Source organism: Aureobasidium namibiae (genome assembly GCF_000721765.1).
Source record: "Aureobasidium namibiae CBS 147.97 unplaced genomic scaffold scaffold_6, whole genome shotgun sequence".
NCBI lineage: Eukaryota > Fungi > Ascomycota > Dothideomycetes > Dothideales > Saccotheciaceae > Aureobasidium > Aureobasidium namibiae.
This window is the reverse complement of record NW_013581203.1, coordinates 328,284-354,585: the sequence shown is the minus strand read 5'-3', so window position 1 is coordinate 354,585 and position 26,302 is coordinate 328,284. Positions and strand designations below refer to the sequence as shown.

The 26,302-nt window shown below is 51.4% G+C and overlaps 10 protein-coding genes across 10 annotated transcripts; 5 read left to right on the top strand and 5 right to left on the bottom strand.

The window, feature by feature from the left end:
- Nucleotides 1-334: 334 nt before the first annotated feature.
- Nucleotides 335-2,787, bottom strand: M436DRAFT_43904 (uncharacterized protein; the record flags this gene model as incomplete). The annotated part of the gene is made up of 2 exons (XM_013573029.1): nucleotides 335-2,507; nucleotides 2,561-2,787. 2 exons carry the CDS (start codon nucleotides 2,785-2,787, stop codon nucleotides 335-337), a joined length of 2,400 nt encoding a protein of 799 aa, XP_013428483.1.
- Nucleotides 2,788-3,377: 590 nt separating this feature from the next.
- On the top strand, nucleotides 3,378-4,482 carry M436DRAFT_43759 (ferredoxin reductase-like protein; the record flags this gene model as incomplete). Its single annotated transcript, XM_013572997.1, has 2 exons — nucleotides 3,378-3,422; nucleotides 3,484-4,482. The coding sequence occupies 2 exons, from the start codon at nucleotides 3,378-3,380 to the stop codon at nucleotides 4,480-4,482; spliced, it is 1,044 nt and encodes a 347-aa protein (XP_013428451.1).
- Nucleotides 4,483-4,781: 299 nt separating this feature from the next.
- On the bottom strand, nucleotides 4,782-7,447 carry M436DRAFT_43656 (uncharacterized protein; the record flags this gene model as incomplete). Its single annotated transcript, XM_013572982.1, has 2 exons — nucleotides 4,782-7,215; nucleotides 7,263-7,447. The coding sequence occupies 2 exons, from the start codon at nucleotides 7,445-7,447 to the stop codon at nucleotides 4,782-4,784; spliced, it is 2,619 nt and encodes an 872-aa protein (XP_013428436.1).
- A 354-nt stretch (nucleotides 7,448-7,801) lies between these two features.
- On the top strand, nucleotides 7,802-9,209 carry M436DRAFT_44491 (regulator of gluconeogenesis Rmd5; the record flags this gene model as incomplete). Its single annotated transcript, XM_013573150.1, has 4 exons — nucleotides 7,802-7,922; nucleotides 7,977-8,104; nucleotides 8,157-9,085; nucleotides 9,143-9,209. 4 exons carry the CDS (start codon nucleotides 7,802-7,804, stop codon nucleotides 9,207-9,209), a joined length of 1,245 nt encoding a protein of 414 aa, XP_013428604.1.
- Nucleotides 9,210-14,521: 5,312 nt separating this feature from the next.
- Nucleotides 14,522-16,541, top strand: M436DRAFT_62697 (uncharacterized protein; the record flags this gene model as incomplete). The annotated part of the gene is made up of 3 exons (XM_013573179.1): nucleotides 14,522-15,214; nucleotides 15,266-16,441; nucleotides 16,494-16,541. 3 exons carry the CDS (start codon nucleotides 14,522-14,524, stop codon nucleotides 16,539-16,541), a joined length of 1,917 nt encoding a protein of 638 aa, XP_013428633.1.
- A 2,682-nt stretch (nucleotides 16,542-19,223) lies between these two features.
- M436DRAFT_62696 (uncharacterized protein) lies at nucleotides 19,224-19,556 on the top strand (the record flags this gene model as incomplete). The annotated part of the gene is made up of 1 exon (XM_013573178.1): nucleotides 19,224-19,556. The coding sequence occupies one exon, from the start codon at nucleotides 19,224-19,226 to the stop codon at nucleotides 19,554-19,556; it is 333 nt and encodes a 110-aa protein (XP_013428632.1).
- Nucleotides 19,557-21,471: 1,915 nt separating this feature from the next.
- On the bottom strand, nucleotides 21,472-21,804 carry M436DRAFT_44217 (uncharacterized protein; the record flags this gene model as incomplete). Its single annotated transcript, XM_013573098.1, has 1 exon — nucleotides 21,472-21,804. The coding sequence occupies one exon, from the start codon at nucleotides 21,802-21,804 to the stop codon at nucleotides 21,472-21,474; it is 333 nt and encodes a 110-aa protein (XP_013428552.1).
- Nucleotides 21,805-22,533: 729 nt separating this feature from the next.
- M436DRAFT_43605 (ubiquitin-like protein) lies at nucleotides 22,534-22,822 on the bottom strand (the record flags this gene model as incomplete). The annotated part of the gene is made up of 2 exons (XM_013572975.1): nucleotides 22,534-22,694; nucleotides 22,750-22,822. 2 exons carry the CDS (start codon nucleotides 22,820-22,822, stop codon nucleotides 22,534-22,536), a joined length of 234 nt encoding a protein of 77 aa, XP_013428429.1.
- Nucleotides 22,823-23,447: 625 nt separating this feature from the next.
- Nucleotides 23,448-24,118, top strand: M436DRAFT_43591 (uncharacterized protein; the record flags this gene model as incomplete). The annotated part of the gene is made up of 2 exons (XM_013572974.1): nucleotides 23,448-23,978; nucleotides 24,032-24,118. The coding sequence occupies 2 exons, from the start codon at nucleotides 23,448-23,450 to the stop codon at nucleotides 24,116-24,118; spliced, it is 618 nt and encodes a 205-aa protein (XP_013428428.1).
- A 15-nt stretch (nucleotides 24,119-24,133) lies between these two features.
- M436DRAFT_80729 (pseudouridine synthase) lies at nucleotides 24,134-25,837 on the bottom strand (the record flags this gene model as incomplete). The annotated part of the gene is made up of 1 exon (XM_013573322.1): nucleotides 24,134-25,837. One exon carries the CDS (start codon nucleotides 25,835-25,837, stop codon nucleotides 24,134-24,136), a length of 1,704 nt encoding a protein of 567 aa, XP_013428776.1.
- Between the last annotated feature and the right edge of the window lie 465 nt (nucleotides 25,838-26,302).

Genomic DNA, 26,302 nt, shown 5'->3' with positions numbered 1-26,302 from the left:
GGAGGCCCGACATCGCGCGGATGTCTTCTTACTCTCTTATCTTAATTAGACATTCAAGCTCTTGACGATATTAGAAGCCGCAAGGCCTATTGACCAATCCCTATACATTCTCGTCTATCCGTGTAGTTGCCTTCTTCGATTGTATTCGGTGCAATGCTCCCATCATTTGCGAATAACACAGATCACAGCCCTAGTCATCGGTGTATCTTTTCTGTCATCACATCTGTTAGGGGTAGCGTGCACTCGAAGAGCGAATTCATTGACCAAACTTTGGGTGTGTTTGGGTGTGTTTACTGCAATTGGCATTATAGCCTATCGCACATCGCACCATCACCTACAAAGCAACACCGATGACCTCAGGAACCTGCTCCTCCTCCTCCATCATCACCTTGCCATCTTCAACACTCTTCTGCTCATCCTCAGCGGCTTTGAGAAGTCTGGGATCAATCAACTCCGCCACCTCGACTTCCACAAACCCATCATCGATATCTTCATCCTCTTCATCACCGACAATCATCTCAAACTTGTCGAAAAGCCTGCGTCCCTGACTATCGTATTTTCGACCGGGTATATCGCGTTTCGCCAATTGCAAGCCCAAGCTCTTGGTACCTGAGGAAACATCTGTGGAAACGTGAATGATGGATGCAGTGCGTATGGGTGACATAGCTGGTGTCCAATTCGTAGCAGCCGAGACTTCGAATTGGGTGAATGTGATGATGGCGCCAGGGAGTGTGGTTTCTGGTGTCAATGGCGCAAGGGTGGAGAGATCAGAGGGTAAAGCAGGCAAATCGGCTGCCTCTGAGGATTCGGCGAGGAGTTGGGCTGTAGCTGCTTCTTGATCCGTTTCCGGTGCTGCAGCTGCACCACCGCCAACTTCATCCTCGTCATCACCGTAGTTGAGAGCGTCGCCGTTGGTGCCTGTGTTGTAGTACTCGCTGTAGCTGTTGTCGAGAATTTCCTCGGTGGATTGAAGCAGAGAGGGATCGACGGCTTGAGAACCACGTTTGCGCTTCTTGGTGCGTTGGCTAGGATCCCAGCGCTGGTAGAATGGGAACGGTGGAGTGGAATAGTAGTATTCTTCTTGTCCTGGTGCGCATTCAACTGCAGAGAGGGAGATTCTGGATTTCCAGGCATCGACGTCTGTGGAGCCTTCTTCCTCTTCTGCGCGAGTGGGCTCTTTGGTGGGTGCGGCAGGGGTGGTGGGTTTTGTGACTGGCTTGCGTGTTGTTTGCGCGGCGAGTTTGGCTTGTAAGCGTTGTCTATCAGCGTCGTTCTTGGGTGCGCGGACGCCGAGAGAGTTGAAGAGAAGGCGGTTGGAGCTTGCGAGATCGAGCCTGGCTCTACGCTGAGGAGTGGTGTTGTTCTCGCTGGCAGGCATCGTGCTGGGTCCGGCGTCACTCATAATGGCGTCCACTGGAGGAGTTGATAGATCGTTATTGAGTTCGACACCGCCAGATTGCAAAGCAGCTAGAAGGGCCTCCCTCTTCTGGGTGAACTCTTCTGATTTGTTGTCTGTGAGAGGCTTCTTTGCCTTTGGTTTGACCTTTAGTTGTCGTGGGACCATGGGAATCGCTGGCTTCTTGATTACGGGCGGGGCAGCCTTCTCGGTTTGCTCGGTCTCAGATTCAGACTCAGAGTCTGAGTCGGAGCTGGAACTAGAATCCGAGCTTGAAGGCTCATCGTCCGAATCAAAATCTGAAGCAGAAACACGGCCCGCTTCATTGTCCTCTTTCCACTTCTTCAGGTCCTGACGATTAGCGGTCGCGGGAAGATGGCCTTTAGACTTGAGCCAGGCGAGCTTCTTTGCATCACGGCGGCGTCGGTTCCTAGCACGAGTTCGCTGTTTGCCATCGCTAGGGGCTACTTGTTTCGCGGGAGTCTGCTTGGTGGGTTGGGCGGTGACAGGGTTGGATTTGACAAGTGCTTCGATGGAGCTGCTGCCCTTGTTGATGGGCTCTTCTGAGGGAGCGTCACTATCGCTGCCACTAGAGTCGTCGTCAGAGTCAGAACTATAGTCGCTGTCATTATCGCTCGACGACTCTTGGTCGGTGGCCGAGTTTCGGTCAACATCTTGGAGAAGCTTCATGTTGCTGTCTTGTTGATCGTCCAGATCGTCATCCGAGGGAAGTTCAAAGTCATGGTCGTCCTCATCGTCTTCTCCATCATCGTAGTCGTCAAAGATCATGTCGCCATTGTCGTCGTAATCGGCTTGTAGGAATTCAGGGCTGAAGGTGACATGTTTCTGGGTCTTGGTCCGCAGACGAGGTCCCGGGTCGGAGGGAGACGGACCGTAGTCGCCCAGTTGCAGAGCAGCGTCCGACTCTTCCAGCGAGGGGTCTAGTCTGGCACGTTTGCGCGGAGGGATGTGGATAGGAGCGTGGGCTGGGGCGCGTAGTAGAGGTCGACCGAAAGCGATGCCATCGACGAGGTGTCTGCCGTCTCTTGAGATTTGGTGTCTGCCTGAGAGATTTCTGGCGCGAATGTCGTTGGTCTGTAAGGGTTGGATTCTGAATGGCTGTCAGTAACGTGTTGGCGCAGACTGCTGATTGAAAAGACTCACGAAATCTCATCATCTTCTTTCAGGACGTCGCCCAGCTGCTGAAAGTGCAGCAACTCATAGCCACCAAGGTGGACAGCGTAATCCTCCAGACCCCAGCCTTCGGATTCCAGAGGGAAAAAGTCGCTGATCTGAGTGAGGAGTTCGGCCGTGGTGGTGGCAGCATCGACCTTCCACAGCACCTTTGTCGGCGGCAGCTGATGCCTGAGCACCTGCAGTCGTATTCTCATTGCGACGACTTTGGACAAGTCACGGTTGCTGTTAGGCGAAAAGTTGGATCTGGTCATGGCGGCGTTTGCTTTGCTTATCTCCGTGCATCGTCACAAGCTGCAAACTGAAGAAGCTACCAGATGCTGAGCTCCTGGAGACTCTCTTTGCAAACGCCAAATCCTCTGTTTACTTGCTATCTATACCATCTCTATTCTATGGCCTCGGTGTTTGAATATCCAATATGTCGCGGATAGTCCATTTCTCGGGTTCCGTGATAGCTCTTGCCGGAAGAGCTCTGCCAACATGGATTGCAGTGGATAGTTGTGCTTGCCATCAATGACTCCGACGAGACAAGCTTGAGATACTGCGATTCAGAGGTATCGGTGCTCTCATAGATCTTAAAGTGCTTATCAGGTACGACAAGGCAAAGTGGATACCCGGAAGAGACGCGATTCTTTGACGGGCGCGCTTGGACGATTTATTGCATCATCGCCAGCTTTCCCGCCGGCCTCGCAAAGAAGACGCTCCCCCAGCCGTTTCGCATATCAATTGCCTTTCTTCCTTCTTTCCTCCGGTCCCTTCTCATCGCTTATTGTAATATCTAGTCGTCATGTTCACCAGATCAGTATTCCGTCCCGCAAGGGCTGCCGCCACTGTATGTTCTCCAATTGCTTCTACGCGCCTCATCCCACCGCCTCTAACACACCTTCTCTCAGCATGTCCGCCGCTATGCCTCCGAGGCCGCCGCAAAGTCAAGCTCCAACACCCTGCTCTACTCTGGTGTCGCCGCCGGTGCTGGTTTCGCCGGCTACATGTACTCGCAGCGTGCTCAGGCCGAGGGCCAGCACGGCAACACCAACGAGAGCGGCGCTTACGGCCAGCCCGCCTCAAAGACCGAGGAGGCCAACATTCCCGCAAAGGCTGCCGACCCCTCCAAGTGCTTCACTGGCGGCGACCAGGGCTTCGTCAGCTTGAAGCTCATGGAGAGCGAGGTCATCAACCACAACACAAAGAGACTGCGTTTCCACCTTCCCGAAGATGGCAGCGTCTCCGGTCTTACCATTGCTTCCGCCCTCATCACAAAGTACAAGGGCCCTGAGATGCAAAAGCCCGTCATCCGCCCCTACACCCCCGTCAGCGACGAAGACACCGTCGGCTACCTCGACTTCATCGTAAAGAAGTACCCCGGCGGCCCCATGTCCGAGCACCTCCACAACATGGAGCCCGGCCAACGCCTCGACATGAAGGGTCCCATCCCCAAGTACCCCTGGGAGGAGAACAAGCACGACCACATCGCTCTGATTGCCGGCGGCACCGGCATCACCCCCATGTACCAGCTCGCCCGCGCCATCTTCAAGAACCCCAACGACAACACAAAGGTCACGCTCGTTTTCGGCAACGTCTCCGAGGAAGACGTGCTCCTCAAGCGCGAGTGGGAGGACCTCGAGAACAAGTACCCCAACCGCATGCGTGCCTTCTACACCCTCGACAACCCCCCAGAGGACTGGCCTGGCCCGAAGGGTATGATTACCAAGGAGCTGCTCAAGACTGTCCTGCCCGACCCCAGCAAGGAGAACATCAAGGTTTTCGTCTGTGGTCCTCCTGGCATGTACAAGGCTATTGCCGGCCCCAAGAAGAGTCCTAAGGATCAGGGTGATCTTACTGGTATGCTTGCCGAGCTTGGCTACAACAAGGACCAGGTCTACAAGTTTTAAGCGCATCGTTTGGAAAAGAGAGAAGATCATGTAATCATGTATATTAGACACGCATAGAATGTCCTACAATTTTTGCCCCAGCATTCCCGTCACGCGACCAAAGTGCAGACAACGAGAAAGATCCATAACAGTCAGGCATGCTTATCACGAGAGATTTGTTTGAAGCAGGTGTCTCAAGCTCTGTTTCCGCACTATGCAATCTCCGAACCATCTATGCCTGTCGATTCTAGACCAATACCCAACTCCCAAACAGGAAACAACTCACGCCAAACCCAAAACAAAAGAAGAAGAAAAGAAATCTAACAAACAACACAACCCATGACACCCCTCCCATGGCCCACATCCTCCAACTCAGCAATCCTCCCTTCAATCCCCACAACCGCATGTTCAAAATCGCCCACATTGACCTCTACATCCTCAACCTTGCCTCTGAGTCCTTCAATCTCGTAATCCAACCTTTGAGCCAGCGTTTCCAACTCCTTGGCGCCTTCGTGTAGGGCATCGCGTTCGTCGATGAGCAGCACTTCTGTCGCATCCCTGATATTGTGGAGGGCTAGCGCCGAAGGGCGATAGAGTGCGTCCAGGGCTGCTTGATCGGCGTCGGCGGATGAGAGCAGTGCAGAGGTGGAGAGGAGTTGGTTGCGTGTCCATGTTGCTTCTTTGCGGTCCAAGATGGCGATTGCTGCGCGTAGGGCTTTGAGGTCGCTGGAGAGTGTTGTTTCGTGTGTGTATTGATCGGGCAACGACGCAGTATTTGGATTTGGAGATGGCGGGGGGAGGAGTAGAGGCACAGGAGCCAGGATACTGTCTTCGGCTGTTGAAAAGCTCAAGCGACGAGGATAATAGTCATCTGGTCGTGATGCAGCTGTCAAGTTCTCAAAATCACTGTAGGAATGTATACGACGCAGCAGAGGACCTATATCTTGAGCGTGATCTGGAGGTAGAGGGAGCACTTGTTTGAGATCCACGCCGTGGTAGTCGGAGCCTGCTATTGAGACTGAGGGTTCGCCGCTCAGGGTGCGGGAGACTGTGTCTAGGCCCTCCATATCAATGTCTGTATCGTTGTCGCTTTTGTCGTGGTGGTCTCGTGCTTGTTCTTCGGATTTCTTGCGCTGTGGGTCTTCGACTGGGAAGATGCTGTTGTTGGTATCTTCAGGGCTGGTGAGGAGATGGTTGGCGTATTGAGGATCGGGGCGTGCAGCAATCTGGGATTTGATTTGTTGCTCTCGCGATTCGAGTACTTGATCAAGATTTCCGTCTGCACCTTGAGGAATCTTGGGGCTGGTAGATGGCGAAGAAGAGTTGATGCGGTATAGAGCAGGGGATCCGAAGTCTTGTCTCGAAGGATCCGCAGGTGTGATGGGCGACTCGTCTTTGGAACCTCTGGGCTGATGGCCACGCACGGCATCCTTGAACTTGTCGAAGCCTCTTCTTCCCTCGTGAAAAATTCCTGTCGCTCGTTTCGTGACAGACCGATGGAGATATGCATCTTCTTTGATCGAATCCTCGCCTTCTCTGCTGGAAGACAACGTAGGTGACATGACCTCGTCAGAGACCGCCCGCGCAGTCACAACCGGCTCTTGTGTATGCCTGCGCTCAACCCGCCCGAAAGTCAGCCTATCTGGCTTCTGGCCTCTTAGATCGACAGACTGGTTCTTGAGAGGCTTTCCGTGCCAGAGCCACTTACAGCGCTGGCCGTAGACAAGCTGCTCGAATCGATCAATGTACGACGTCTCGATATCGGCAATGCCAGCCTTGTCGCGTCTACCGACAACCTCTGCAAGCATTTCGCCGCCCTTTCCGCTCAACTCTGCTACAGTAGACTTGACAGCCCGAGGTACCGACCACCCCTCAGCATTGGCTGCCTTGGCAGATATTCTATGCAGTTTGTCAAGTGTGTGTCGATCGAGTCTCCGAGTCCGCTCCAACCGATTGTGCTTTTGGAGGTGTGATATTCCACGCTTCATGCCTTCAATGTCGAATGGGTCTTTTGGTACCGGCGCCCCCACTGCGCTCAGTCGGTTGCGAGCACCCATCAGCAAGCCAAGCAAGGCAGCGACTGTGGTTGGCCCAAGGATGCCATCGTGCGGTTCAATGCCATAAAACTCGGCACCAATATCCAACCACCAATCATTGGCTGCCTTCTCAGTAACATCGCACAGCAGACCGTCCACATAGTCAAACTCGAGTTTGTCGAAGATGTTGAGAGCGGCCTGGCATAATTTGACGAGCTCGATGACAGATGTGTAGACGGCATTCTTATCACTCGTCTTGTACAGCTGATGGAACTTGGCGACAGTAGCACTGTTGGGTGCGGACAGAGTCAAACCGACACGCCCAGAACAGCCCATACGCTTGAGATTCTCGGCAACAAAGAAGTCGAAACGATGCTTCTTCAGATCGCCGTCGGGTACGGGAATGACAGTCAGGGACGAAGGAAAGCCAGACAAGTTCGTAATCATCAGTATACCAAGCGGAGTCTCCCTCCGGCGGGCATGGTACTGATTCAGGGCTTTGAAGTAGACGCGCAGACGTTGGGACCAGCCAGACTCGTCTGTAGGGACGCTCAATATACCGACCTGAGCGACATGTTGAGGGTCACCTGTGAAAGTGGTGATGACAAAGGTGGGATGGATGCGAGAAGTGGCCCATTGTTCAACAACGTAAATCTCATAGCCTTGGAGTTCTTGGCTTCTTTCGATGACTTGTACGCCAGGATCTTCTTGCAGATATCTGATACAAGTCAACTACCGCGTATGGATTCGATTTGGCAGACTCACCTGAAGGCAATGGGGTCGGTGAGCACAAGGCGTTGATGTGTAGGTGCTTTGGACGCGTTTGAATCCTGGTCAGGAGAGGGTTTCTCTAATTCGATATTCGCCTTCTGTTCTTCCTGTGTGACGAGTTTGACATTCTGTCTATGAGGACCAGGAGGCCTCTCTGTGGCCGAAGCAGGAGTGCTCATGAGCAAGGTATCATGGTCCTAGCATTTGGATGCACGTGAAAATGCTTGTCGGAATGGGCAAGCGCGAGATTGCAGCGACTTGTATCAAGCAGCACGAGCGATGGCGAAAAAGAGAGGTGCAAGGTAAGCGACCGAGATTCAAGAATTGTTTGTATTATAATTACACTTCGAGGCTGGTGTTGTCGAGGGTCGGTCGGCCGTGGTTGGGCCTCGGAGCGAACCTCTCGACCCCGCGGGCACGTCATGAGCAACGTTGGCTGGCGGCCTCAGCTGCAGCACCGAGATGGGCATTGCTCTGAACACTTATTCTCAATATCCAAAGAACAACTTCGAGTCGAGTTTCACAGATGCGCGATGGAGCCGTTGCGGTTGGAGCAGGATAAGCTGGACAAGAAGGGTAGCCTGTCAAAGACGATTGACCATGTGCAAAAGACGATCGATTTACTCGTCGCCGCACGGCAAGCCATAGCAGCTGGTGTGCCCAAATCGCTGTCCGTAGACAAGAACAAAGCAGTGCTGACCCGATCAGATGCGAGTGCCCGAGGGCCAACGCTGGCCAAACTGAAGCGACCGGTCAAGGCCTCACTAGATCAAGTCAACTCGGACATCAAGGACATCTACTCGGCCCACAAGGACTACTCCAAAGCCTTAGATAAGGTGCGTCCAAGTGCTGCTTGTACTGTCAGACAGTTGCTAACTTGCTTGCCAGAAATTCAAACCACAAGCGATGCCTACTTCGCAACATGACGCTCTCGCATCACAACCCGCCCTCACCAATCGTGCAATAGCCATGCATCTCCTACGCGAAGGCCAGTTCAATGTCGCCCAGACCTTTATCGCCGAAGCAAACGCAAACCCAAATACTGCCGCTACAAGAGATGGCCAAGACGGAGATAGCCTCATGAAGGACAATAACCCTACCCACATCTACGACATGGACCGTGACAGCGCTGGTGCCCTGCAGTCAAGCTTCGCCCACATGTACCTTGTCCTGGACGCCCTACGTAACGACCACAATCTGAATCCTGCTATCGACTGGGCTCGCCAACACAGCCATCAACTCGACCTACGAGGCTCAAATCTCGAGTTCGACCTATGCCGTCTCCGCTTCGTCGAGCTCTACACCCAACACAACCCCGATGATCCCATGTCTGGTCCATTAAGAGCCCTCGAATATGCTCGCCACACCTTTCCCAACTTTTCCGCTCGCTACATGCGCGAAACATCCTCTCTACTGGGCTCTCTAGCCTTTGCTCCAGCCCTGACCTCCTCACCATACAAGAGCGTCTTCTTCAACCACGACGCCTGGGAACACGCCGCATCAAGCTTCATCCGTGAATTCTGCGCCATGCTGGGCCTGAGTGAAAAAAGCCCCCTCTACACCGCCGCAACCGCCGGCGCCATCGCGTTGCCCGTACTCGAAAAACTCGAGCGCGTCATGGGTGAAGTCGGTGGCCAATGGACCAGTGTCAATGAACTCCCCGTTGAGATCCCATTGCCGCATTCCTATCTCTTCCACTCGATATTCGTGTGTCCGGTCAGCAAGGAACAAGGCACCGATGCCAATCCACCTATGATGTTGCCCTGTGGTCATGTTATCGCCAAGGAATCACTGGAGAAGATCAGTAGGGGAAACAAGTAAGTTTTGTACCGTCAGTTTCTGTGTTCAGAGATGACAAGACTGACATTTTCGAGAAGATTCAAGTGTCCGTATTGTCCTGTCGAAGGACATCCAAAGGAAGCCAGGAAAGTCTTTCTCTGATTTCTATTCTCATCTCCTTTTTGTTCTTTTTGCTACAGTAAAGGCAATTGCTCCATTTGCTGTTTTATGGTTTCTGGAATCTCTTTTTCTGCATAGCAAACGGCGTTATCTCTTCATTCTTGCCTGGAAGAATGTTTGACCGGGCTGATGGAACCGGGGTCTCTCTTGAGGGGGATCCAGTGATGGCTGTGTCTTGTGTACACAATTTATCTCTGGCAACAAAGGTTATCTCTCTTATGCATTTTTAAGATCTTCAAATTTTTACACAAAGTCTACCTCGGATTTTTCCACCACATGCTTTGCAGCTCTTCTCGTGTCAATGTACTAAATTTGTAAGGACGGAAAAAAAGGAGGATTCAACTCGATCAGATGCTTTCCATGATTGAGGAGTTTCATGGATCTTTACTTGGGGGGGGCTTTACTGCATATACTCGTGATGCTTCCTTTCGCTTGACCGTATCGCTTACCACCGAGGTAAATTGTCAGTGCTCGATCCATGCAGGAGCAAGTCGCGTACAGTACGTGGTGCATGATAATTCCCTTCCACCTACATGATTCTCCCTTTGTTATGCAAAGAGAAGGGGTTGGTGAACATTCGAGACAGAGCCAGCTGAACGTATCACAAGAACCCTATGCCGACAAGGTGTCACGAACCACGAGTGCACATGTTGTGGAGTGGGAGTATGTATAGAGTAGATGTGTGTCTTTGACGTTGGGAGAGATGCAATATTTACGAAGAAGGAAGCGGTCCAAGAGGTATTCGGTAGGAAGCAGAATGTTGAATTGGCATAAGATTCTCAGCTTGCAAGTCAATGCGTAGAGCTTTGGTCGATGTGAAAAGGATACTTGTTCAAGCTGCCTGCCTGGCTAGACCACAACTGCATTCGACGATCGATGTGAACTTTGAAATCTGCTCATAATGACCTTAGTTAGTATCACCATTGCTCGAATGGTTTTTAGCTAATGCAAGAAAATGAACTCCCGCGCTTGAGCGTTCAGATGAGGTAGCAGTCTGTGGAATACAGTGGCGAAGCATCAACAGCTACACCACTTCCTCCCCCGACGCGATAAACCAGCGGCAAACGAGTCTAGAGCCTCCCGATGCAAGATGCAGCTACGCGCGAGCACTCTGCGTGTAGGGCACTATAATCAATGCAGCATATACAACCTTGCATACATACCATTTGCGCCTTTTGAGAAGATGCATTTCCGAAGATTGCAAATGCGCAAGAACGCTTAGTGTTGAGGCTTGTGTTCTCATCGCATTGTGCTCAAGCGAGATGAATTGTATTGTCGATAAAGTGTCGGGGATAGAAGATCGATTTGAATGAGTGAGCCAGGGATGAGCGAGATGCTATCGATGACATGTCTGCTTGCAAAGAGGAAGAGTCGGTGCTTTGTTTCTCTTCTCTGTATCATGCAGGTTCGTCGATCTTGGGTTAGGCTGGCGGTCCCAATGCAGAGGTTAGCTCTTCTTCCGAGACGGAAACTCTGATAGATTGGTTGAATTGCTGTGCAGTATTGTTCAAGCGGGGGTGCGGATTGCGTGCCACACATTACTTTGTTGCGGTGTAAAGAGAAGCAAGGGTCAGTTGATATACCTAGTCAAGCGGTGAGAAGCAACAACGTGTGAGTGGAGAGTTCATTTTCTTGCGTCGAACAAGGTGCGGAAAGTGAGTGAATGCGCGAAAGGAAAGCTGCCGAATGGGTTGCTCATGTTGACCGCATCTCATGGACTTGTGCTACGGCTCCGCTTCTGATTCGTTGTCATGAGATCGACTTTCTGCAGATTGCCGGGAGCTTGTGGTTGGCGGAAAAGAATATGGACCGCGCAGAATGCACTGTTCAATGGTTGCATGTGTGCCTTGACTTCACAGGGTCATCGGATGTTCTTTATTCCCTGTCGTTGTCGTAGTGGATATCGTTCATGTGATCATGGTGATGGAGTCGCGTGTGTGCGACCTGCAAGATGAAGGTATGCTCCCGGCGGCATGAGTCTGTATGGGTAGCCGATGGGTTGGCTGTGGTTAACAGGATACCAAGTACTGCGGGATGTGCATGTTCGCGTCGTGTCGTCGTGGAGAAGTATGTTCGTTTACATCATTCAACACCGTCGACACGAAACAGGCAGAATGTAAACAAAGGTCGACGATACTGATTGGATGCCGACAGCTGCATGTCATGAGAATCCTTGAGCTACCTAAGGGAAAAGCCTCTCGACTTCGCTTGTGCTTTCCGCCCCCCGAGTCTCATGCATGATGCAGACTCTTGTTGCTGCTTTCTGTTCCTTCGCTCGCGCCTACCTGTTTACCTCAAGGAAATTCCATACTGGAGAGGAACACCGACACTGGTATGTGAACTGCATCGCAGACCGCCTAATCAACGTTGCGACACGTGAAGCATTCTTGTACAGCTTTCAAAGCCGAACGGACAACACAGACCATTGTCTTTCGTGTGGTTGGAACATGGAAGACATGATAAAGTAGAAACCGTTCACAGCTCGCGATCGGCAGTCGACAGTTTCACTGCCGAATGCCGCAGTTCGACTGAACGTCTTCTCCTTCAGCCAGCCGCTGCGGCGGAAGGGGGCCCAAGCAAAATAGACACGCCCACCATGACGCCTGGGCTGGGCTGGGCTGTTATCTGCTGGACCACGAACTGTTGCTGCCGTTCTCGTTTTGTGGCTGTCGCAAAGTTTTTTTTTGTTCTGAGTTTCTCCCATGTTGTGCTCGACGAAGTAGTGGTCTCGAAGCACTGTCTCTCAACGCAGAACAGAACAATTGCACTTCTTTAGAGCGCAGTAGGGGAGTCGGCCTGTACGAGAGATGGACAAAGCGCCTTGTTCAATCTAAAAATGCACTTGATGTGGAGAAAACCCAAAGCCATTCGTATTCATGGCTCCTTTCCCTTCCAGATTGTTATCTGGCTATTGGCTCGTTACTCTCTTCGCCTGCCCATTAGCAGTTCTTATATGTAGGGCAATATCGAGTAATCGAGCGCATAGCCGAAAGCGCTGTTTGCGCCGCTTTCATATCGGTGTCGCGGTCCGCTTTACCTACTTGCCTCGATCTCTCAGCAGCCTAGACGAAGAGTACCAGAGAAAGTCGACGGCGTCATGAACGTCAGATAGGCTGGACCGAATGAGATCGCACGATTCCAGCCGAGTCGACTGCGTGTTTTCTACTCAGATCCATCATCCACCCGTCCCCGAGGTCTCAGTGCGGAGATTTGGAGTCAAAGCCGGCGTTTCAGGAACCCGGAGTGCCGAGCTGAGATGGATGTAAAACAAGAGGAACGCGACTGCAATCGTCGTGTGTTGCGTCTCATGCGAACCAAAAGGGAGAAATACACCACACTAGACTCAGCACGACTCACCAGAATGCTCAAAGGTGGATCATCTCAAGAGGAGGATCCCGTTCTGTGGAAACTTCTCCGTTGGTTCTGTGGCAGCGCGAGTCAGTGTCAGGTAAGCTGCAGAATGCTGCAGACTGCTGTGAACCCTTGCTTTTCTCTGACTCGCATGTTGTTACCAATTGGCAATATTGACAGGGCTGATGTGTACAAGGAGGGTGGGTTGCTTGCAAACAAGCAAGGAGGATGCAGTACGATGTGGGGAATAAACAGGGTTTGCCAAGTGTGGACATCGTGTTCGTATCAAGAGTCAATTGTAAGAACGACAGGATGATGAACAATGGTTTAACTGTATTGGCAGGGTGGGCAGATAAGAGCAATTAAGTACGCACAAAAACAATGGTATGCAAGCATCCGGCACGCCGGAACACCCAAGGCCGTGTGGACGGGCATTTCGTCTGCCGTATGCGAATGATAAGATGAAGATGATTCGTAGTAAGAAACGCCAACGGATAGCCGGCAACAGTTGGAAAATGGTCGCGGTGGAGATGGGGAAGCAAGAGATTGGCTTGTTATAGCTGAACGGGGCGCTTGTTTGACAATGATACTTTGTGCTTTGATAGAGGGTGGTGAATCGCATGATTGAAGGGAGGAAGATTCGTGCAGAAAGGTAGGGCGCATTCGAGACAAGGGATACGCGTCCCGGCGGTTGAGGACAGAGGACGAGAGTTTGGGGAAGGAGCAGCTTGCAGCAGCTGGTGGGGAGAGACTGGGCAACGCTGCCCTGAGGATGATAAACATTCAAGTACTGCGCAGGCAGGCACGACGGGGGTTTTGCAAGATGATGACTGGCGATCAGGGAGAATTGGCAGCAGCATGACGATGATTGCAGTGGCCGCCGGTGGGTTCTTTTTTAAGTGGCATCGCGAAACGACGTGTGGTCTGTGTTGGTTAGGTGCGGCCATTGCGGGCTGTATGTTTTGTCGAGAGACCGTGCGGCGTGCGCGAATCAAGCGGATTCAAGCCCAGCTTAGCCTCTAGCCTCACGCCATTAGTCCAAGTGCCCTGGCCGTGTCGTCTCCTCGTTGTCCTCCTCCTCCTCCGTCTACAGCGTCCATACACGCAGCGGCTCACCTTTTCTCTTCTCTTCGACCTTTGTCGCCTTTGACTGTTGATTTTCTGTTGCCGAAACAATTTCCGCTGCGCTTCAAAGCCGTCTTGATTGATTGTCTGCGAGCCCGAAACTGTTGGTTTACTGCCTGCCGTTCTTCTCAGCCTGTTGCTCAACCACCTTCCCTGCACACATCGGCTTCAACTCTTCCCACTGCACGACGGCTGTGTCCTGTCGCCGTCGCTCTCGGTAGTTTGGCCTCTGCATCTTCCGGCTAGTCTCTTCTTTACCCTCATGATTGTCTGAGAGATCCGTGTCCGCCCCCGGCCGGACCTGTGTGGCTCGTCAACCGATTTCAACCCAATCCGGCTCAATTCCAAAGGTATGCACCTCGCTGCTTGTTCTGACCGCCTTTGTCACATGTTTTCCATGTCTCTGTCTGCCGTGCCCTGTGAGAGGTGCCTTGTTGGCGCCCCTTTCGACGCTTCAGCATCATCATCATCGACATGCCCGCTCTCGCACAACAAAGGCACCGCACCGAAACAGCACATGGCTGTTGAACACAACGTCCGCCAACACTACACACAAACCTCTCATAGCTAATTGGCTCGACTATCACTCCCCTTGCCACATCTGCCCCACCGTCTCTCACCACTCTCATCCTCAATCAAGCTGAACCTTGCTGACCCTCTCATCTCCAGTCCTGCAACTCTACCAATCGTTAATATTACTTCATAATTGACTCGCATCTGCCGTCAACCATCACATCGTCATTCAAGCGCCCCTCACGTCGCATCAGCCCATGGCGGAAGTACTGTCTCCTCTGCCCTCGCCGTCCAGCTCCATCAACATGCTGCATTCGCGTCCTTCGTCTTCGGACGCTTACCAAGCAAACCACCAAAGAGTTGGCTCTACCCCGAGGAGCAACTACCGCAGTTCGCCCTCTGCAGCTCCAGTGCAGCCCTATGCATTCCAATCAACTCCTCAACTGAGGCAGGAATCGCGCACCATCTCGGCCTCTTCCAATGTGCCTCAGACCCAACAGAAGGGCCACAAGAGCACTTCCTCCACCTCGACCACCTCTTCGGCCGATCTTACCACAAAGACTCCACCATTGAGTCCAGGAAAAGACGCCTTCATCAATTTGTCTTCCAGCATTCCCGACCTCTCGTTGACATCGTTTGAGACGACGCCAAAATCTTCTCCCAACAGATATCGCCGAACCCCTCAACGTGCTGATTCTAACCATTCGCTACAAAAGGCGCCTTCGCCTGCTTCGTCAGTCGACAACCTCTTGTCACCGCCTGCTCCTCAGCTCAACAGAACCTCGAGTGATGACATTACCGTCACAAAATCCGGCACCTCTGAGTCCGCCAAGAGATACCGTCGACGAAGCTTGAACAGCCTGGAGATGAGTAAGCTTGAGGACGGTCGTCCTTCTTCTCAGGGCAATGCTCCCATTCGACCTGTCTCGTTTCATTCGCGGACCAGTAGTGGCGATAGCACCGGTCGACGAGTGCCAACTTCGTCTACACCCCCTCCTGTAAGTCAACCATACAACACATCCGATCATCTCGATGCTAACAAGTTGCAGGCTGAGTCTGGCAGAATATCACCTGCTGCTTCGGGCAGTCCCGTGAAAATGCCTATCCGCGGCAGTGCCACAAACCCCTCCCCTCTTTCAAAGTCGCCCATCACTGGTGGCCCGCAGTCGCCAGTTGAAGAAACTCCCAGACGTCTCAACACAGCGCAGCCTCAAAGCCCGGCAGCTCAGCAACTCGCTCATCTGTCGGCCAACGATCTGAACAGAGGAATGAGATCTCGTTTCAGACGAGCTTTCTCCTTCGGTGCTACCCAGGAACTGCGACGATCAAGTGAGAACCTGCCTACACAGGGTGCCATCAATCCCCTGGACGAAATGGATCCTGAACAAGCTGCCATCGCCAGACAACAAGAAGCTGCCGGCATCGGTTCGAGCATTTACACAGGACAAGGTGGTTTTACTGGTTCGACCGACAACTTGTCCATCTCTTCGACTGCTTCATCCGCATCGATGATGCTGCGTAAGATGGGCAAAGGCATGAAGAAAGGTGGCCGTTCCATCAAAGGTCTGTTCAGGCCCAAGTCGGTTATCGGCGTGCCCGCCGCCGACGGACCAGTCCAGCCTAGCATGGCACAGGTCTCGATGGTCACAGTCGAAGCCGAGAGACGGAATGTTAACGTCAACGCGCACCCCGGTGAGCAACCCGCTGGAGGGACTGGTTTCCCCAAGCTGGAGAAGAACTCAATAGAGACTGCTCGCAAGTCGATGGATGGCCGTAACGACTCTATGCGCAAAAGCATTGTCGGTAACGACTCAGAGAGAGCAGAAGTTTTGGCTGCAGTCAAGAAGGGCATTCTTAAGCGCGCTGGCACTGGCTCTCCAATTGCATCTCCTGACCTTCGCCCGCGAGACGGTACTCTATCGACCGATTCGCACAGCCCAGCTTCCAGCATCCCCACAACACCCAGAGACGATCGCGGTTCGCGAAGCATGTCCTCGACCACCAGTGACTACTTCAATAACCGCCTCGGCGTTTCTGCAGCCAAGAGCATGCCTAATACTCCTGGCCAAGGAGGTTCTCGCAATATCAGCTTTAGCCCTCGCATTCAATTCTACGATGCCTGGTCAGCGTCGGACTACGACCGCCGAGGTGACATTGCCACTTGCAATCGTTTGACCCCGATGCTCGCTCAGCAAATCAAGGAGGAGCTCAACACTTTCAAGATGGTGAGTTTTGCTACATTCAGCTTGAACACTCAAGAACTAACAACCCTTGCAGGAAATGGAGGTGCACGAACTGTCCAAGCCTCATACGCATTTCTTTTAATCATGATCGAACTTTGAATGCAGCATACTCAGCGTCGTACCGAATGGAATAAAGGGAGCTCTTCACATTGTATTATGGCGTAATTAGGGAGTTTTTTTGGGGAAAGGCCGATTGCATGCTTTGGTACTCGCCGGCGTTTTCTTCAGGAAATTCTTCATCTCTTCACACACACTCACACCACCAAGGCCTGTTTGTCTTTTGCCTACATCCACTTCTCGGCAGCGTTTAGTCAGTCGCTTCTTGTTTTCTCCTTTTCTTTTTGTCATGATTGGGGAAAGCACTCATTGTTGTTGTTCTGGTTGTTTTTCGGAGTACACTCGTTTTCACACTCCCGGATAAGCGCTAGGAAGGAAAGATCTTTGTTTTTGTGAGAGATACATTTGCGTGAATGAGAGAAGAAAGTATGCAAAGCAGAGAGGACGACTGTTTGTTGCCTTGGTTCCGTTTCTTTACCAATTCATGCACAGTGGTTTCTGATTGTTCATGATTCCAGCCATTGTCGCCAACATCCAGTGACTTGTTTCTCCCCTTACTCGCTCATCTGCCCATACTTTCGTGCTTTGTCAATTCCAAATCACGCATCTTGACATGCTGCATACCAGCACTGCATATGTAAGAGGCACTGCATGTACGCCGCTGCGTGTCGGAACAGGCCCCTGAGGACTGGTTGACAAGTCTGCGAACCACGGATGTGAGAGTACTGAGCCTCCAAGACCATGCATAGCAAGCGGTCAGGTGAAGTATCCCCAGCATGGTCTGCGAAGCACGGTCACTAGCATGGCGACACCGTCTGTTGAATGCATGTCTGCTTACTAGAGAACAATGAGGATCCACAGACTTGTGCATGCAGGCACCGAACGATACCCACAAGCCTTCACGCAAAAAGAAGGTTGTATGCTAGCATATGTAGGTACCAAAGTTATTTTCTTGGGTTTTGTCTTGCTCTTCAGCTCAACAACTTGTCAGTATCCGCGGTTTGCCAGACTGCATCCCAGTCTGGATAGGATCTCTCGAAGCGAGGCATCTATGCACCTGAATGCAGCCTCGACGCCGATCAGTTCTAGGAAAATTCATTTTCTAACATGGCAACGAATACTGGTTTTGATGTTGCTTCTACAAGGTAGTATGATTGAACTCGTTGCTGGAGCTGCCTACGGAGTACTGCATAAGCATGCTTTGTACTCCGTACCATCAACAACGTGCCTTGTCCTTAACCGCCATGACGACCCTTGTCCGTCTCCTGCAGCCACTGTGGCAGTGTGGCTTCACTACTCGGAAGTTGAGGTCTCTGTGACCGGCAACACAAGCTCCACGCGGATAGGTATGGGAACGGGAGGCGGAACAGCTACGACCATGATCTACGGGAATTTCTGACCCCTGTTGGATACAGAGAACGGTGACACAGACAGCACTGTCATGGACTGTTCCTTTCAGAGCAACAGAGAGAGCATAGGACTGCATATGGTTTTGCTGAGCAAGGAGACATCGGTTGAGCAGCGTTGATGCAAGCCACGAATAGCTTTTTAGATCTGCGGGAATCGCGGGAGGATTTCCAAGGACAAGAACAGAAATGCTTGATTGTTCACATCATGCCTCCGAGGTGTTGTTTGGCTGGGGCACTCCACACTTGGGCAGTGCTGTCCAGATCAAACGTCATCACCGCTGCGTTTGTCATGGTACTTTTTCAGACCTCAACAACCGTCGGCCGCAGCATTTTCGAAAGTCAAAACATATTTTGATCATCGTAGGAAAACCGGTGCATGGTGAGGAGGAGGAAGAACAAACGCTTGGCTGCCTCGGTCGTTCTTTCAGCCTTGGCTGGAAGGCCGAGGAGATACGGTGCGAAAAAACCGTCACCCGGAACCATTGATGCTCTGACAACATTCTCATGACGGCGGTCGGAAGACACGGACCTTGGTCATCATCTGTATCATCCACTGATACCGTCATAGCATGCAGATGGAAGTCCTCGGACTCGAATTCCGCCTGGATAAACATTTATATCTCGAACGCGCGGCTGGTATGCAGGCTATATTGCCGCAGAAACAGTTCTGCTTGAAGTGCTTACTGACATCTGAACATGATTCCGTCACCAATTCGCTGAACGTGTGCCGTCGGCCGATTTGCAGCGACGTTCTTCTCTGATCCACAGGCCGACGAAGCATAGCATGCAGGACGAATTTCCTGATTCAGATAGCCAAAAGAACGTTTTCGATGATGGGGCGTCCGTTTTCTGATTCCATAACTCAAATGCCGTCCAGAGCGTTGCGATCTGCAAGGCCCGATCTAAACTCCGCAAGTCCCCGGGTCATGAGCTCCACATGATGAGCCTCTCATGGTTTGCGCATGATGCTGCAGAGCAACATCTTGTTTGCGATGACCATTTTTGCCTAACTATGATGGCCTTGCCACATCTGGAGAAGCCGGTACGCGCGGAAGCTCCAGTAGCATTTTCTGATCGACATATCTAGTAGGCTCTTTCTTCCTTGCCACCGGATGTTAAAAATATTTGGTGTCTTTCCCACGACTTGTATATATTTCGTCCGCCTCTCGCTGACATCCTTCGCGGTCTCTCTTCTCAGATCGTAAATCAACCACCACATTTTCTCATCAAAATCACCTCTTGATCCACTTCTCAACACCGATAACATTTCAGCTGCAATCGGGTTTTCTGGCTCCAACATGGCTGCTCTACTCCTCAGCTGTTTGGGTATCACAACCTCCAAGCTCAGAGCAAAACAAAGGGCGAAGAAGGAACGCGAGCAGGAGTACGAGCAAAACTTCGATTTTCTGAAGGAACAAAACGCAAACCGAGTTCGACAACTCTCCAACCAAGGAGAGTACCAAGGATCAATGGACGGCAGGACTTTGTATGGCGACGGCGTCACCGACCACAGTTCAGAAATGCAACAGCAGCAATCGAGAACCGGCTCTACTACGCTCTCTGCGTCACAAGGCCCACCAAAGTACGACGACATTACCACCGAAGAAACGGCATCAAGGCATTCCGGATGACGGAATCAGAGATGACTTTGAACCACGAATCTCATTATCTCCAACCACGATGAAGCATGACGAATCACGAACACGTATATGATCACTTTCCTGCCGCTTTCGACTGAAAGTGTAGCAACGGGGCTACCGGCCGCCATGGACGGCAGGAACAAGCATGCAGAATCTCACGCAGTTGCCATCTACGCGTCCTTCCTTACAAGCGAAACATTTGCATTTGCTTCGGAAGTCGACGGAGTCAAGCTATACCACTGCTATTACCGGGTGACCTCGCAAAGAGACTTCGGGTCTCGAACCACGCGTCCAGCAACGCGTATATGGATTACTTCCAATTACGTCAGGAGGACGACGACGACAACTTTTCTTTTCTACCTTGATGGAGTATAGCAGGCCTATTCATTCTCTCAAGCAAAGCAACATGGCGTGGTCGGGTCTGCCGGCTCAGTCCCTTGGGATTTGTATACAATGAGCAATCACATATACTTCAAACATCACTTGCATTCTCCAAGTCTTGCTAGTGCATTGCCCATCACACTTTCTTGCTTGACTTGTGTAATCATATGTTTCCATCTTTCCCATTTATCTTCTAGTAACCCACCAACTTGCTCACACTGCTTTCTGCCCCTCACTCCTACCCCATCCAAGAAGGTCCTACTCGTCCTCAGATCGTGAGAATGTCACTGCCCACAACCCCACACAATGTCATTGAACCTACACTCCCAAAGGGTCTAAAAGTATCACATGCGTAACTGTGGGATTTCGAGTTTGATAAGGGAGGAAGCAAGAGTTTAGATACGAGAGGCACGCTGAAACCCAAAATTGCTTGTTGCTGTCAAGATAAACTTTACCATCCCTTATATCGCGCAGATCTTGTGGGTGTCCTCTGCTACAACAGGGTGCAAGCTCTGAGGGACTTATATACGGTACATCCTTGAATACACGTTATTCCCGGTGAGTGTGTTTTGAGACGGCAGGTCCGGATGGGGAGTCTTGAACGTTGTCCGAGGTAGCACACGTATTTCTGGACTCGCATCTGGAATCAATGGTTGCAAGTGCTCTTCTTGACTTCAAGAAGGTAGATGCATGACGGGAAGTTAGGTTCGTCTTCGTTCCTGCACTGGACCCTAGTCAACGTCACTGCTTCCACTACTCTAGACCTGCATACTCGGAGTTTCTTTTCCATGTGACAATCCCATGGCTCTACAATCTACATCTGTTCAATCAGACTGAATTACAAAGGACATCACTGCTCCTTCTGTCAAGTCAATCATACTCCCTCTGGGTATCTGACTTACCTCTTCACCCTCACTTGTGTCAGGGTAGCTGGATACTTGACAGAGCCCACACGGCACCTGAACTATTTACATGGGAATATGTGAGATTGTGACATAACCGTGTATACTACTGCATGGACAAAAGAACCATAGGTTCAAGCAGATATGGGGTGAGAAGGTACAGGGGTTCCTGTGTGTGTGCTGTCAGGCACTTGATGAATCATTGTAAACGATATGCACGGCGATGGGGGGGTGAAAAGAACGAAAGCATGCGAGAAGGAAGAGCAGCATTATTCGAAGGATACTCAGGATAGTGTGCTGGAGCAGCCTTGAATCAGCTCATGAGTTATCAGCGGCCCTTGTTACTTCCATCTACTGGTTGATGATACTTGCGACCACTTGCGAGGATCAGATGATAGAACAAATGTCCACCAATCGTGAAGATTGGTCGTCGGACAATGATAAACAGAAATTCAAACAAGTCAAGTAAGTCAAACCATCAAGCAAACGGTTGAGTTCGGGTGTCGTAAGAACAAAGTGCGAGAAACAACTCATGTAAAAGCTCTTTTTGAGAAGGATTTGGAAAAGAGTCATTATATCCACATATGACCCGCCTGCCAGCAGGCCCAAACAAATTTTCAAGCTTAGTTCTTCTTTCCCTGCGGATGCTCCTTCTCCGCCTGGCCAGCAGTCTCCTTCTGCAACTCCTCCATGTGGCTGTCATGATCCTTAACATTCTCCTTGTCAGCAGTAATCGAAGCTTCGCCAGCCGAAGCAAGCTTCTCGTTCCATTGGCCCTTTCCTTCTCTCTGGGCTTTGAGTTGGTCTTGCTTTGTTTGTTCGAGCTCTTCGGGGGAGCGCGAGGCGTCTTCTTTGATCATGCGGAAGGGAGTAGTGGAGAGATTGCGCAGAGAAGAGACGGGAGAGATGCGTTGGAGGCGGGTGGAGCGGAAGAGGTGGAGTGTGCGGGAGGACATTATTGCGTTTGTGGTGGTTGGTTCGGTGGTGTAGGACTAAGAGGTGATGTCAGTTTGGATGCAGATAAGAGGTCGAGGTTGGCAGTACGTACTGTGTAGATACAGATAAATCTAGATGTCGTTTGTCAAACGATTCGTTTGCGTATTGGGTTAAAGTTGCGGTGGGTGCTTTGGTAAAGTCGAGGGTGTCGCAGGGTCTTTAACATAAGAGCTTGAGTATAGCATCATATCGGGATGACGTAGAGGGTGGGGCTTTCTGCAAACCAAGGTGAAGGTACTTTGCGACACTCAGGCATCATCCTCCACGCACCGCAATAGCCACTCACAGCGATAAGAGGTGAATGGCTGGCTGGCTGTTATATTGCACGCCGCTTTGTAATGGCTTGATAGGGAGCTCTGAAACTTGAAAATTGGCATGCATGATATAGTATGAAGACATAGCACGGAGCTGTCATCACAAAGCTCGGAATCTCATTCTGTAAGGACCTCTGAGGTACTTGAAGACTCTGCTAGGATGATCTGGCGAGGTGAGGACCTTGTGGCATTCTTTGAGAGGATGCCTCTGTTTATGCACCATGTCGTTTTTATTCTCGTACTAGAGCCTCGAAAGTGTGTCTTTTGGCGTGTGACAATGTTGGCTCCGAGATGACATATGCTATGGCGCTGTCTGCTGGCAAAGTGATGTTCGTGAGAGCAGCGTTCATGGAACTGAAGAATGCAGAGGCTCTTTCAGTCACCAGTGTCGAGTTCGAGGTCGAGTTGTACACCATTGCTGACACCGTAATCGTCCAGAGTGAGGTGATCTTTGAAAGGACGTTCACCCTGTCTCTTCAACATAATCTCATGAGGCTGACGACCAATGCGTGCTGCAACCATGGCCTTGAATGCTTCTGCACAAAGGGTCAGTATTTCTCAGGGTAGCATCAGGATACATTAAACACTTACTGACGGGGTCGCTGCCCAAGCAAGGAATAGCAGCCTTTGTTCCCAAACGATCATTGACATTGACAATAATCATAGGCTCCGCGCGACTGGGCGCAGCAACAACCTTGGGCTTCTTTTCCTTCTCCTTGTCCTTGGGTCTATCTTCCTTCCTCTTTTCCTTCCTCTCGTCCCTGCCTCCTCCCTCACGTCTAGGCGAGCGTCTCCTGTCCCCTCCATCTCTATAACGATCTCTATCGTCTCTCCTCGGCGATCTGGCACGATAGCTATCTCTACCGCCATCACGTCTGGGTGAGCGATCACGGAATCTATCGCGATCATGGGGCGGTGAGAAACGGCGAGGAGGTGCAGCATCGTCGCGGTTGCGGTCATCAAAGTCGCGGGTGAAGGAGTCATTTGCGCGTGAGCCTTTGTCTTTCCAGCGGAAGCCTCCTGATGATTTTGGTTTGCGTGGGGGTGAACGTGAGCGGCTCCTATTTCGGGGTGGTGAGGGTGGCATCTTTGCGATGTGGTTGTGCGAGGGAAGAAGGAAAGAGGAAGAGTTGGCTCTTGAGTAGGGCAGAGAGCTTGAGAGGAAGGGCAGGGTTGTGCTTCGTCATGCGACGCTTTGCGCGCGCGAAACAACAGTGTCACTTTATATCGCATTTCCTCCAAGGAACTTCACGAATTGACCTTGAGCTATCAATACAGACCCCATCCCAATGAAAAATACATTGACTGTGAAGCGGCCTTCGCCAACCACCGTGTTATACAAAGTGTCGACCCGCTCAGCAAACACCACAGTTCCAGCACGAGTCCGTCGCACCCTCACCGGACTGGTCAGAATACTGATAGGTCTGACTCTGCTATGCATCCTTACCGCAAAGACCCACGCATCTGCAACTCCACGCTGGAAAAGTCATACAGACTACGCCTCGGCCTTTTTGCCTCCAGCCCTCACGGAAGTATCCACGACTACTGCATCGCGGATTCCATGGCTGTATCTGGCTCCTGTCAGTTTAGTCATCTACTCTCTTATACTCAAGAAAGGGTATACCACTGAGTCTTTGCTGGTTATCCGTGGTATGGGTGTGCAAACTACGACGAGCAGTCCGACCTACCTCAGCACTGCGACCACGAGGTTCATTCCCACCAATATGATTCAGGATATCTTTGTGTACGAGGCTTTCAAGGGGTTTGAAGTCAAATTCTATCTGGCTATCGTGGTCGAGGGCGAACACGATGTTGTCGTGGTGTTTCCTGCAAGTTTCTTTTACATTCTGTACATACACGTGCATGCTAACAGATGTGGCAGAGCATACTTCCGCGAAGGCGAGTGCTGGAAGAGGTCTGGAGAGGCGCAAAATCATGTCTGTATGAGCCAAAATCCTAAATCAATGGCTTGTGTCTACTCGTCTCCCTCATCCTTGCGCATGAATTTGGGCTTATAAGGGCCCTTTCTCTCAAGGTATCTAGCATTCACCACCTCCACAGGCTCCATCCTCTGTTTGCTGGCAATCGGAACATAAGTGCCTACTGGTCTCGGCCAATCGCCTCCATCAAATAGCCTGGGACTTCTCTCTGTCGCTGGAGCCAACTTGACATCTGCAGGCGATCGCTTGCCTTGTGCAGCTACAATGTCCATCAAACTGCCTGCTAGGATCTCGTCCATCTTGCGCTTGTGCCACACTTCCCAGATCGAGTCCATGATCCCTCCTTTTCCGAATTTACTGTCTCCGCCATCGAGATCGGGTCGCTTGTTGGTTTCGCGGCCGCCGGTCTCGCCTACATATATCCAGTTCATTGCATCTTCTCTGCTCTGATCATTGTCGGCATGATCGGGGAAAAGGCAATCCCAAAGAACCAGCGGAGCGTCTGTAGCCATCTCGTACTTTGGCCTTGTGGGATACTTCTCCATATCCAACAGATCCGAGATGATTGACGGAGGTTCAAACCCTTGGCCGACCAGGAACAGGACTGCGACTAAATGGCGCACCTGATGCCACAGAAAGGCAGATCCATTGACATCAAAAGTGTAGATCTTTGGAATGCTCAAGTCACCGTTCGTGCCTGTTTTGTTCTCCCCATTTGCGCTTTGAGCAAACGCCGGATGCGAGATAAAACCTGCGGGCGTCTGACTCACATCAACCTCTTCAATCGACGCCTGGAAGATCCTTCTCTCAAAGTTTGTAATCTGCTTTGCTGGATCGACCTTGCAGAAATTACGGAAATCGTGCAAACCTTCATATCTCTTTGCTGCATCCCGCATGGCTTCAATATCCAAGTATCCTTCTCTTAACGTCTTTCCAGTTGCTGTGGTCAGCAAACCTGCATCTCCAGGGACAGGCGCAAAAGCAGGTTGGGTGAAAAAGTAGCGGTATCGACGTTCGCGGCAGTTGAACCTGGCATTGAAGTCGGGAGGAGGAGTTGGACACCAAGCGAGCACCCTGATGTCTTCGGGCAAGACACGATTCAGCAGCTGGATATACGGTAGCTCGTCTCTGATATGATCCCAAGATTTCTCTGGCTTCTGCTGCTCTTCCTCCTCCTTCTTTGTTTCCTGCTCTTTTGCATTTCCCTCAATACCTTGCATGGCATCTGCATTTTCTTCTTGTGGTGCTGCTGGCTTCTTTTGCTTTGGCGTAGGCTGCGAACTCCTCACCCGGATACCAATGACTTGGCCAAAGGCACTGACACCCCTATCCGTCCTGCCGCATTTGGAGTAATCCGTGCCTTCCCAATCGATCTCCCCCTCCTTCAATTGGCCCTGCCTCGAAGGGAAAATCAACCGTGTCTTCGTCAAGGCCTTCCACAACTCTTCCTCAATCGTAGGCAAAGGCGTTTTGTTGCCCGTATGATGCTCGAAGCCATTGTACCTCTGACCCAGATACGCAAACTTCAGCGCAACATGTCTTGTATTGTAGCGACTAGCATCGAAAGGGCGATCTTGCTTTTGCTTCTTCTTTGGCGGCAACAGCACAGTCGAAGGATCAGGGATGGGAGCGATGCGGTTTTCGCGCAACTGGCTTTCGAGGTCGGCGATGCGTTTTTGGAGTTGGGAGGGTGTCCAGGCTGTGTAGTCTGGTGTTTCTGATGGGTCCGGGAGGCCCATTCTTTTGCGTCTGGCTCGGCGGGATGTGCTGGTGCTGGTGCGTGTGGTGGTGTATAGAGGGAAGGCCACAAAAGCTGGAGCTCTGGGTCGGAATATGAGGGGACTCGCTGTCGTGGTCAAAGACCGGAGGGCACAGTGCATGTGGTTGTTGAAGGAAGCATTTACTAAATTTTTGTCTGACCTTCAAGATTCATCATACTCATGGCGGGGTGGATGCCAAGGCCAGGTCTTCTAGAAGACCTGTGACTATCATCAATCTACCACGAGTAGTTTACCTACCTCTTGATCTTACATCGAGAACGTGTGGTATCTTTGCCAGACTCACAAAGGATGATGATTTGCACGTCAAATTGATGGAGGACTTCAGTTGTTCTCAGAAACTATTGTACTATTGTTCGGGCCCGACCCTGAACCATGACCCGAATGGTCTTTATCATGTGCTGCTGAAAGTACGCTACACCTCAA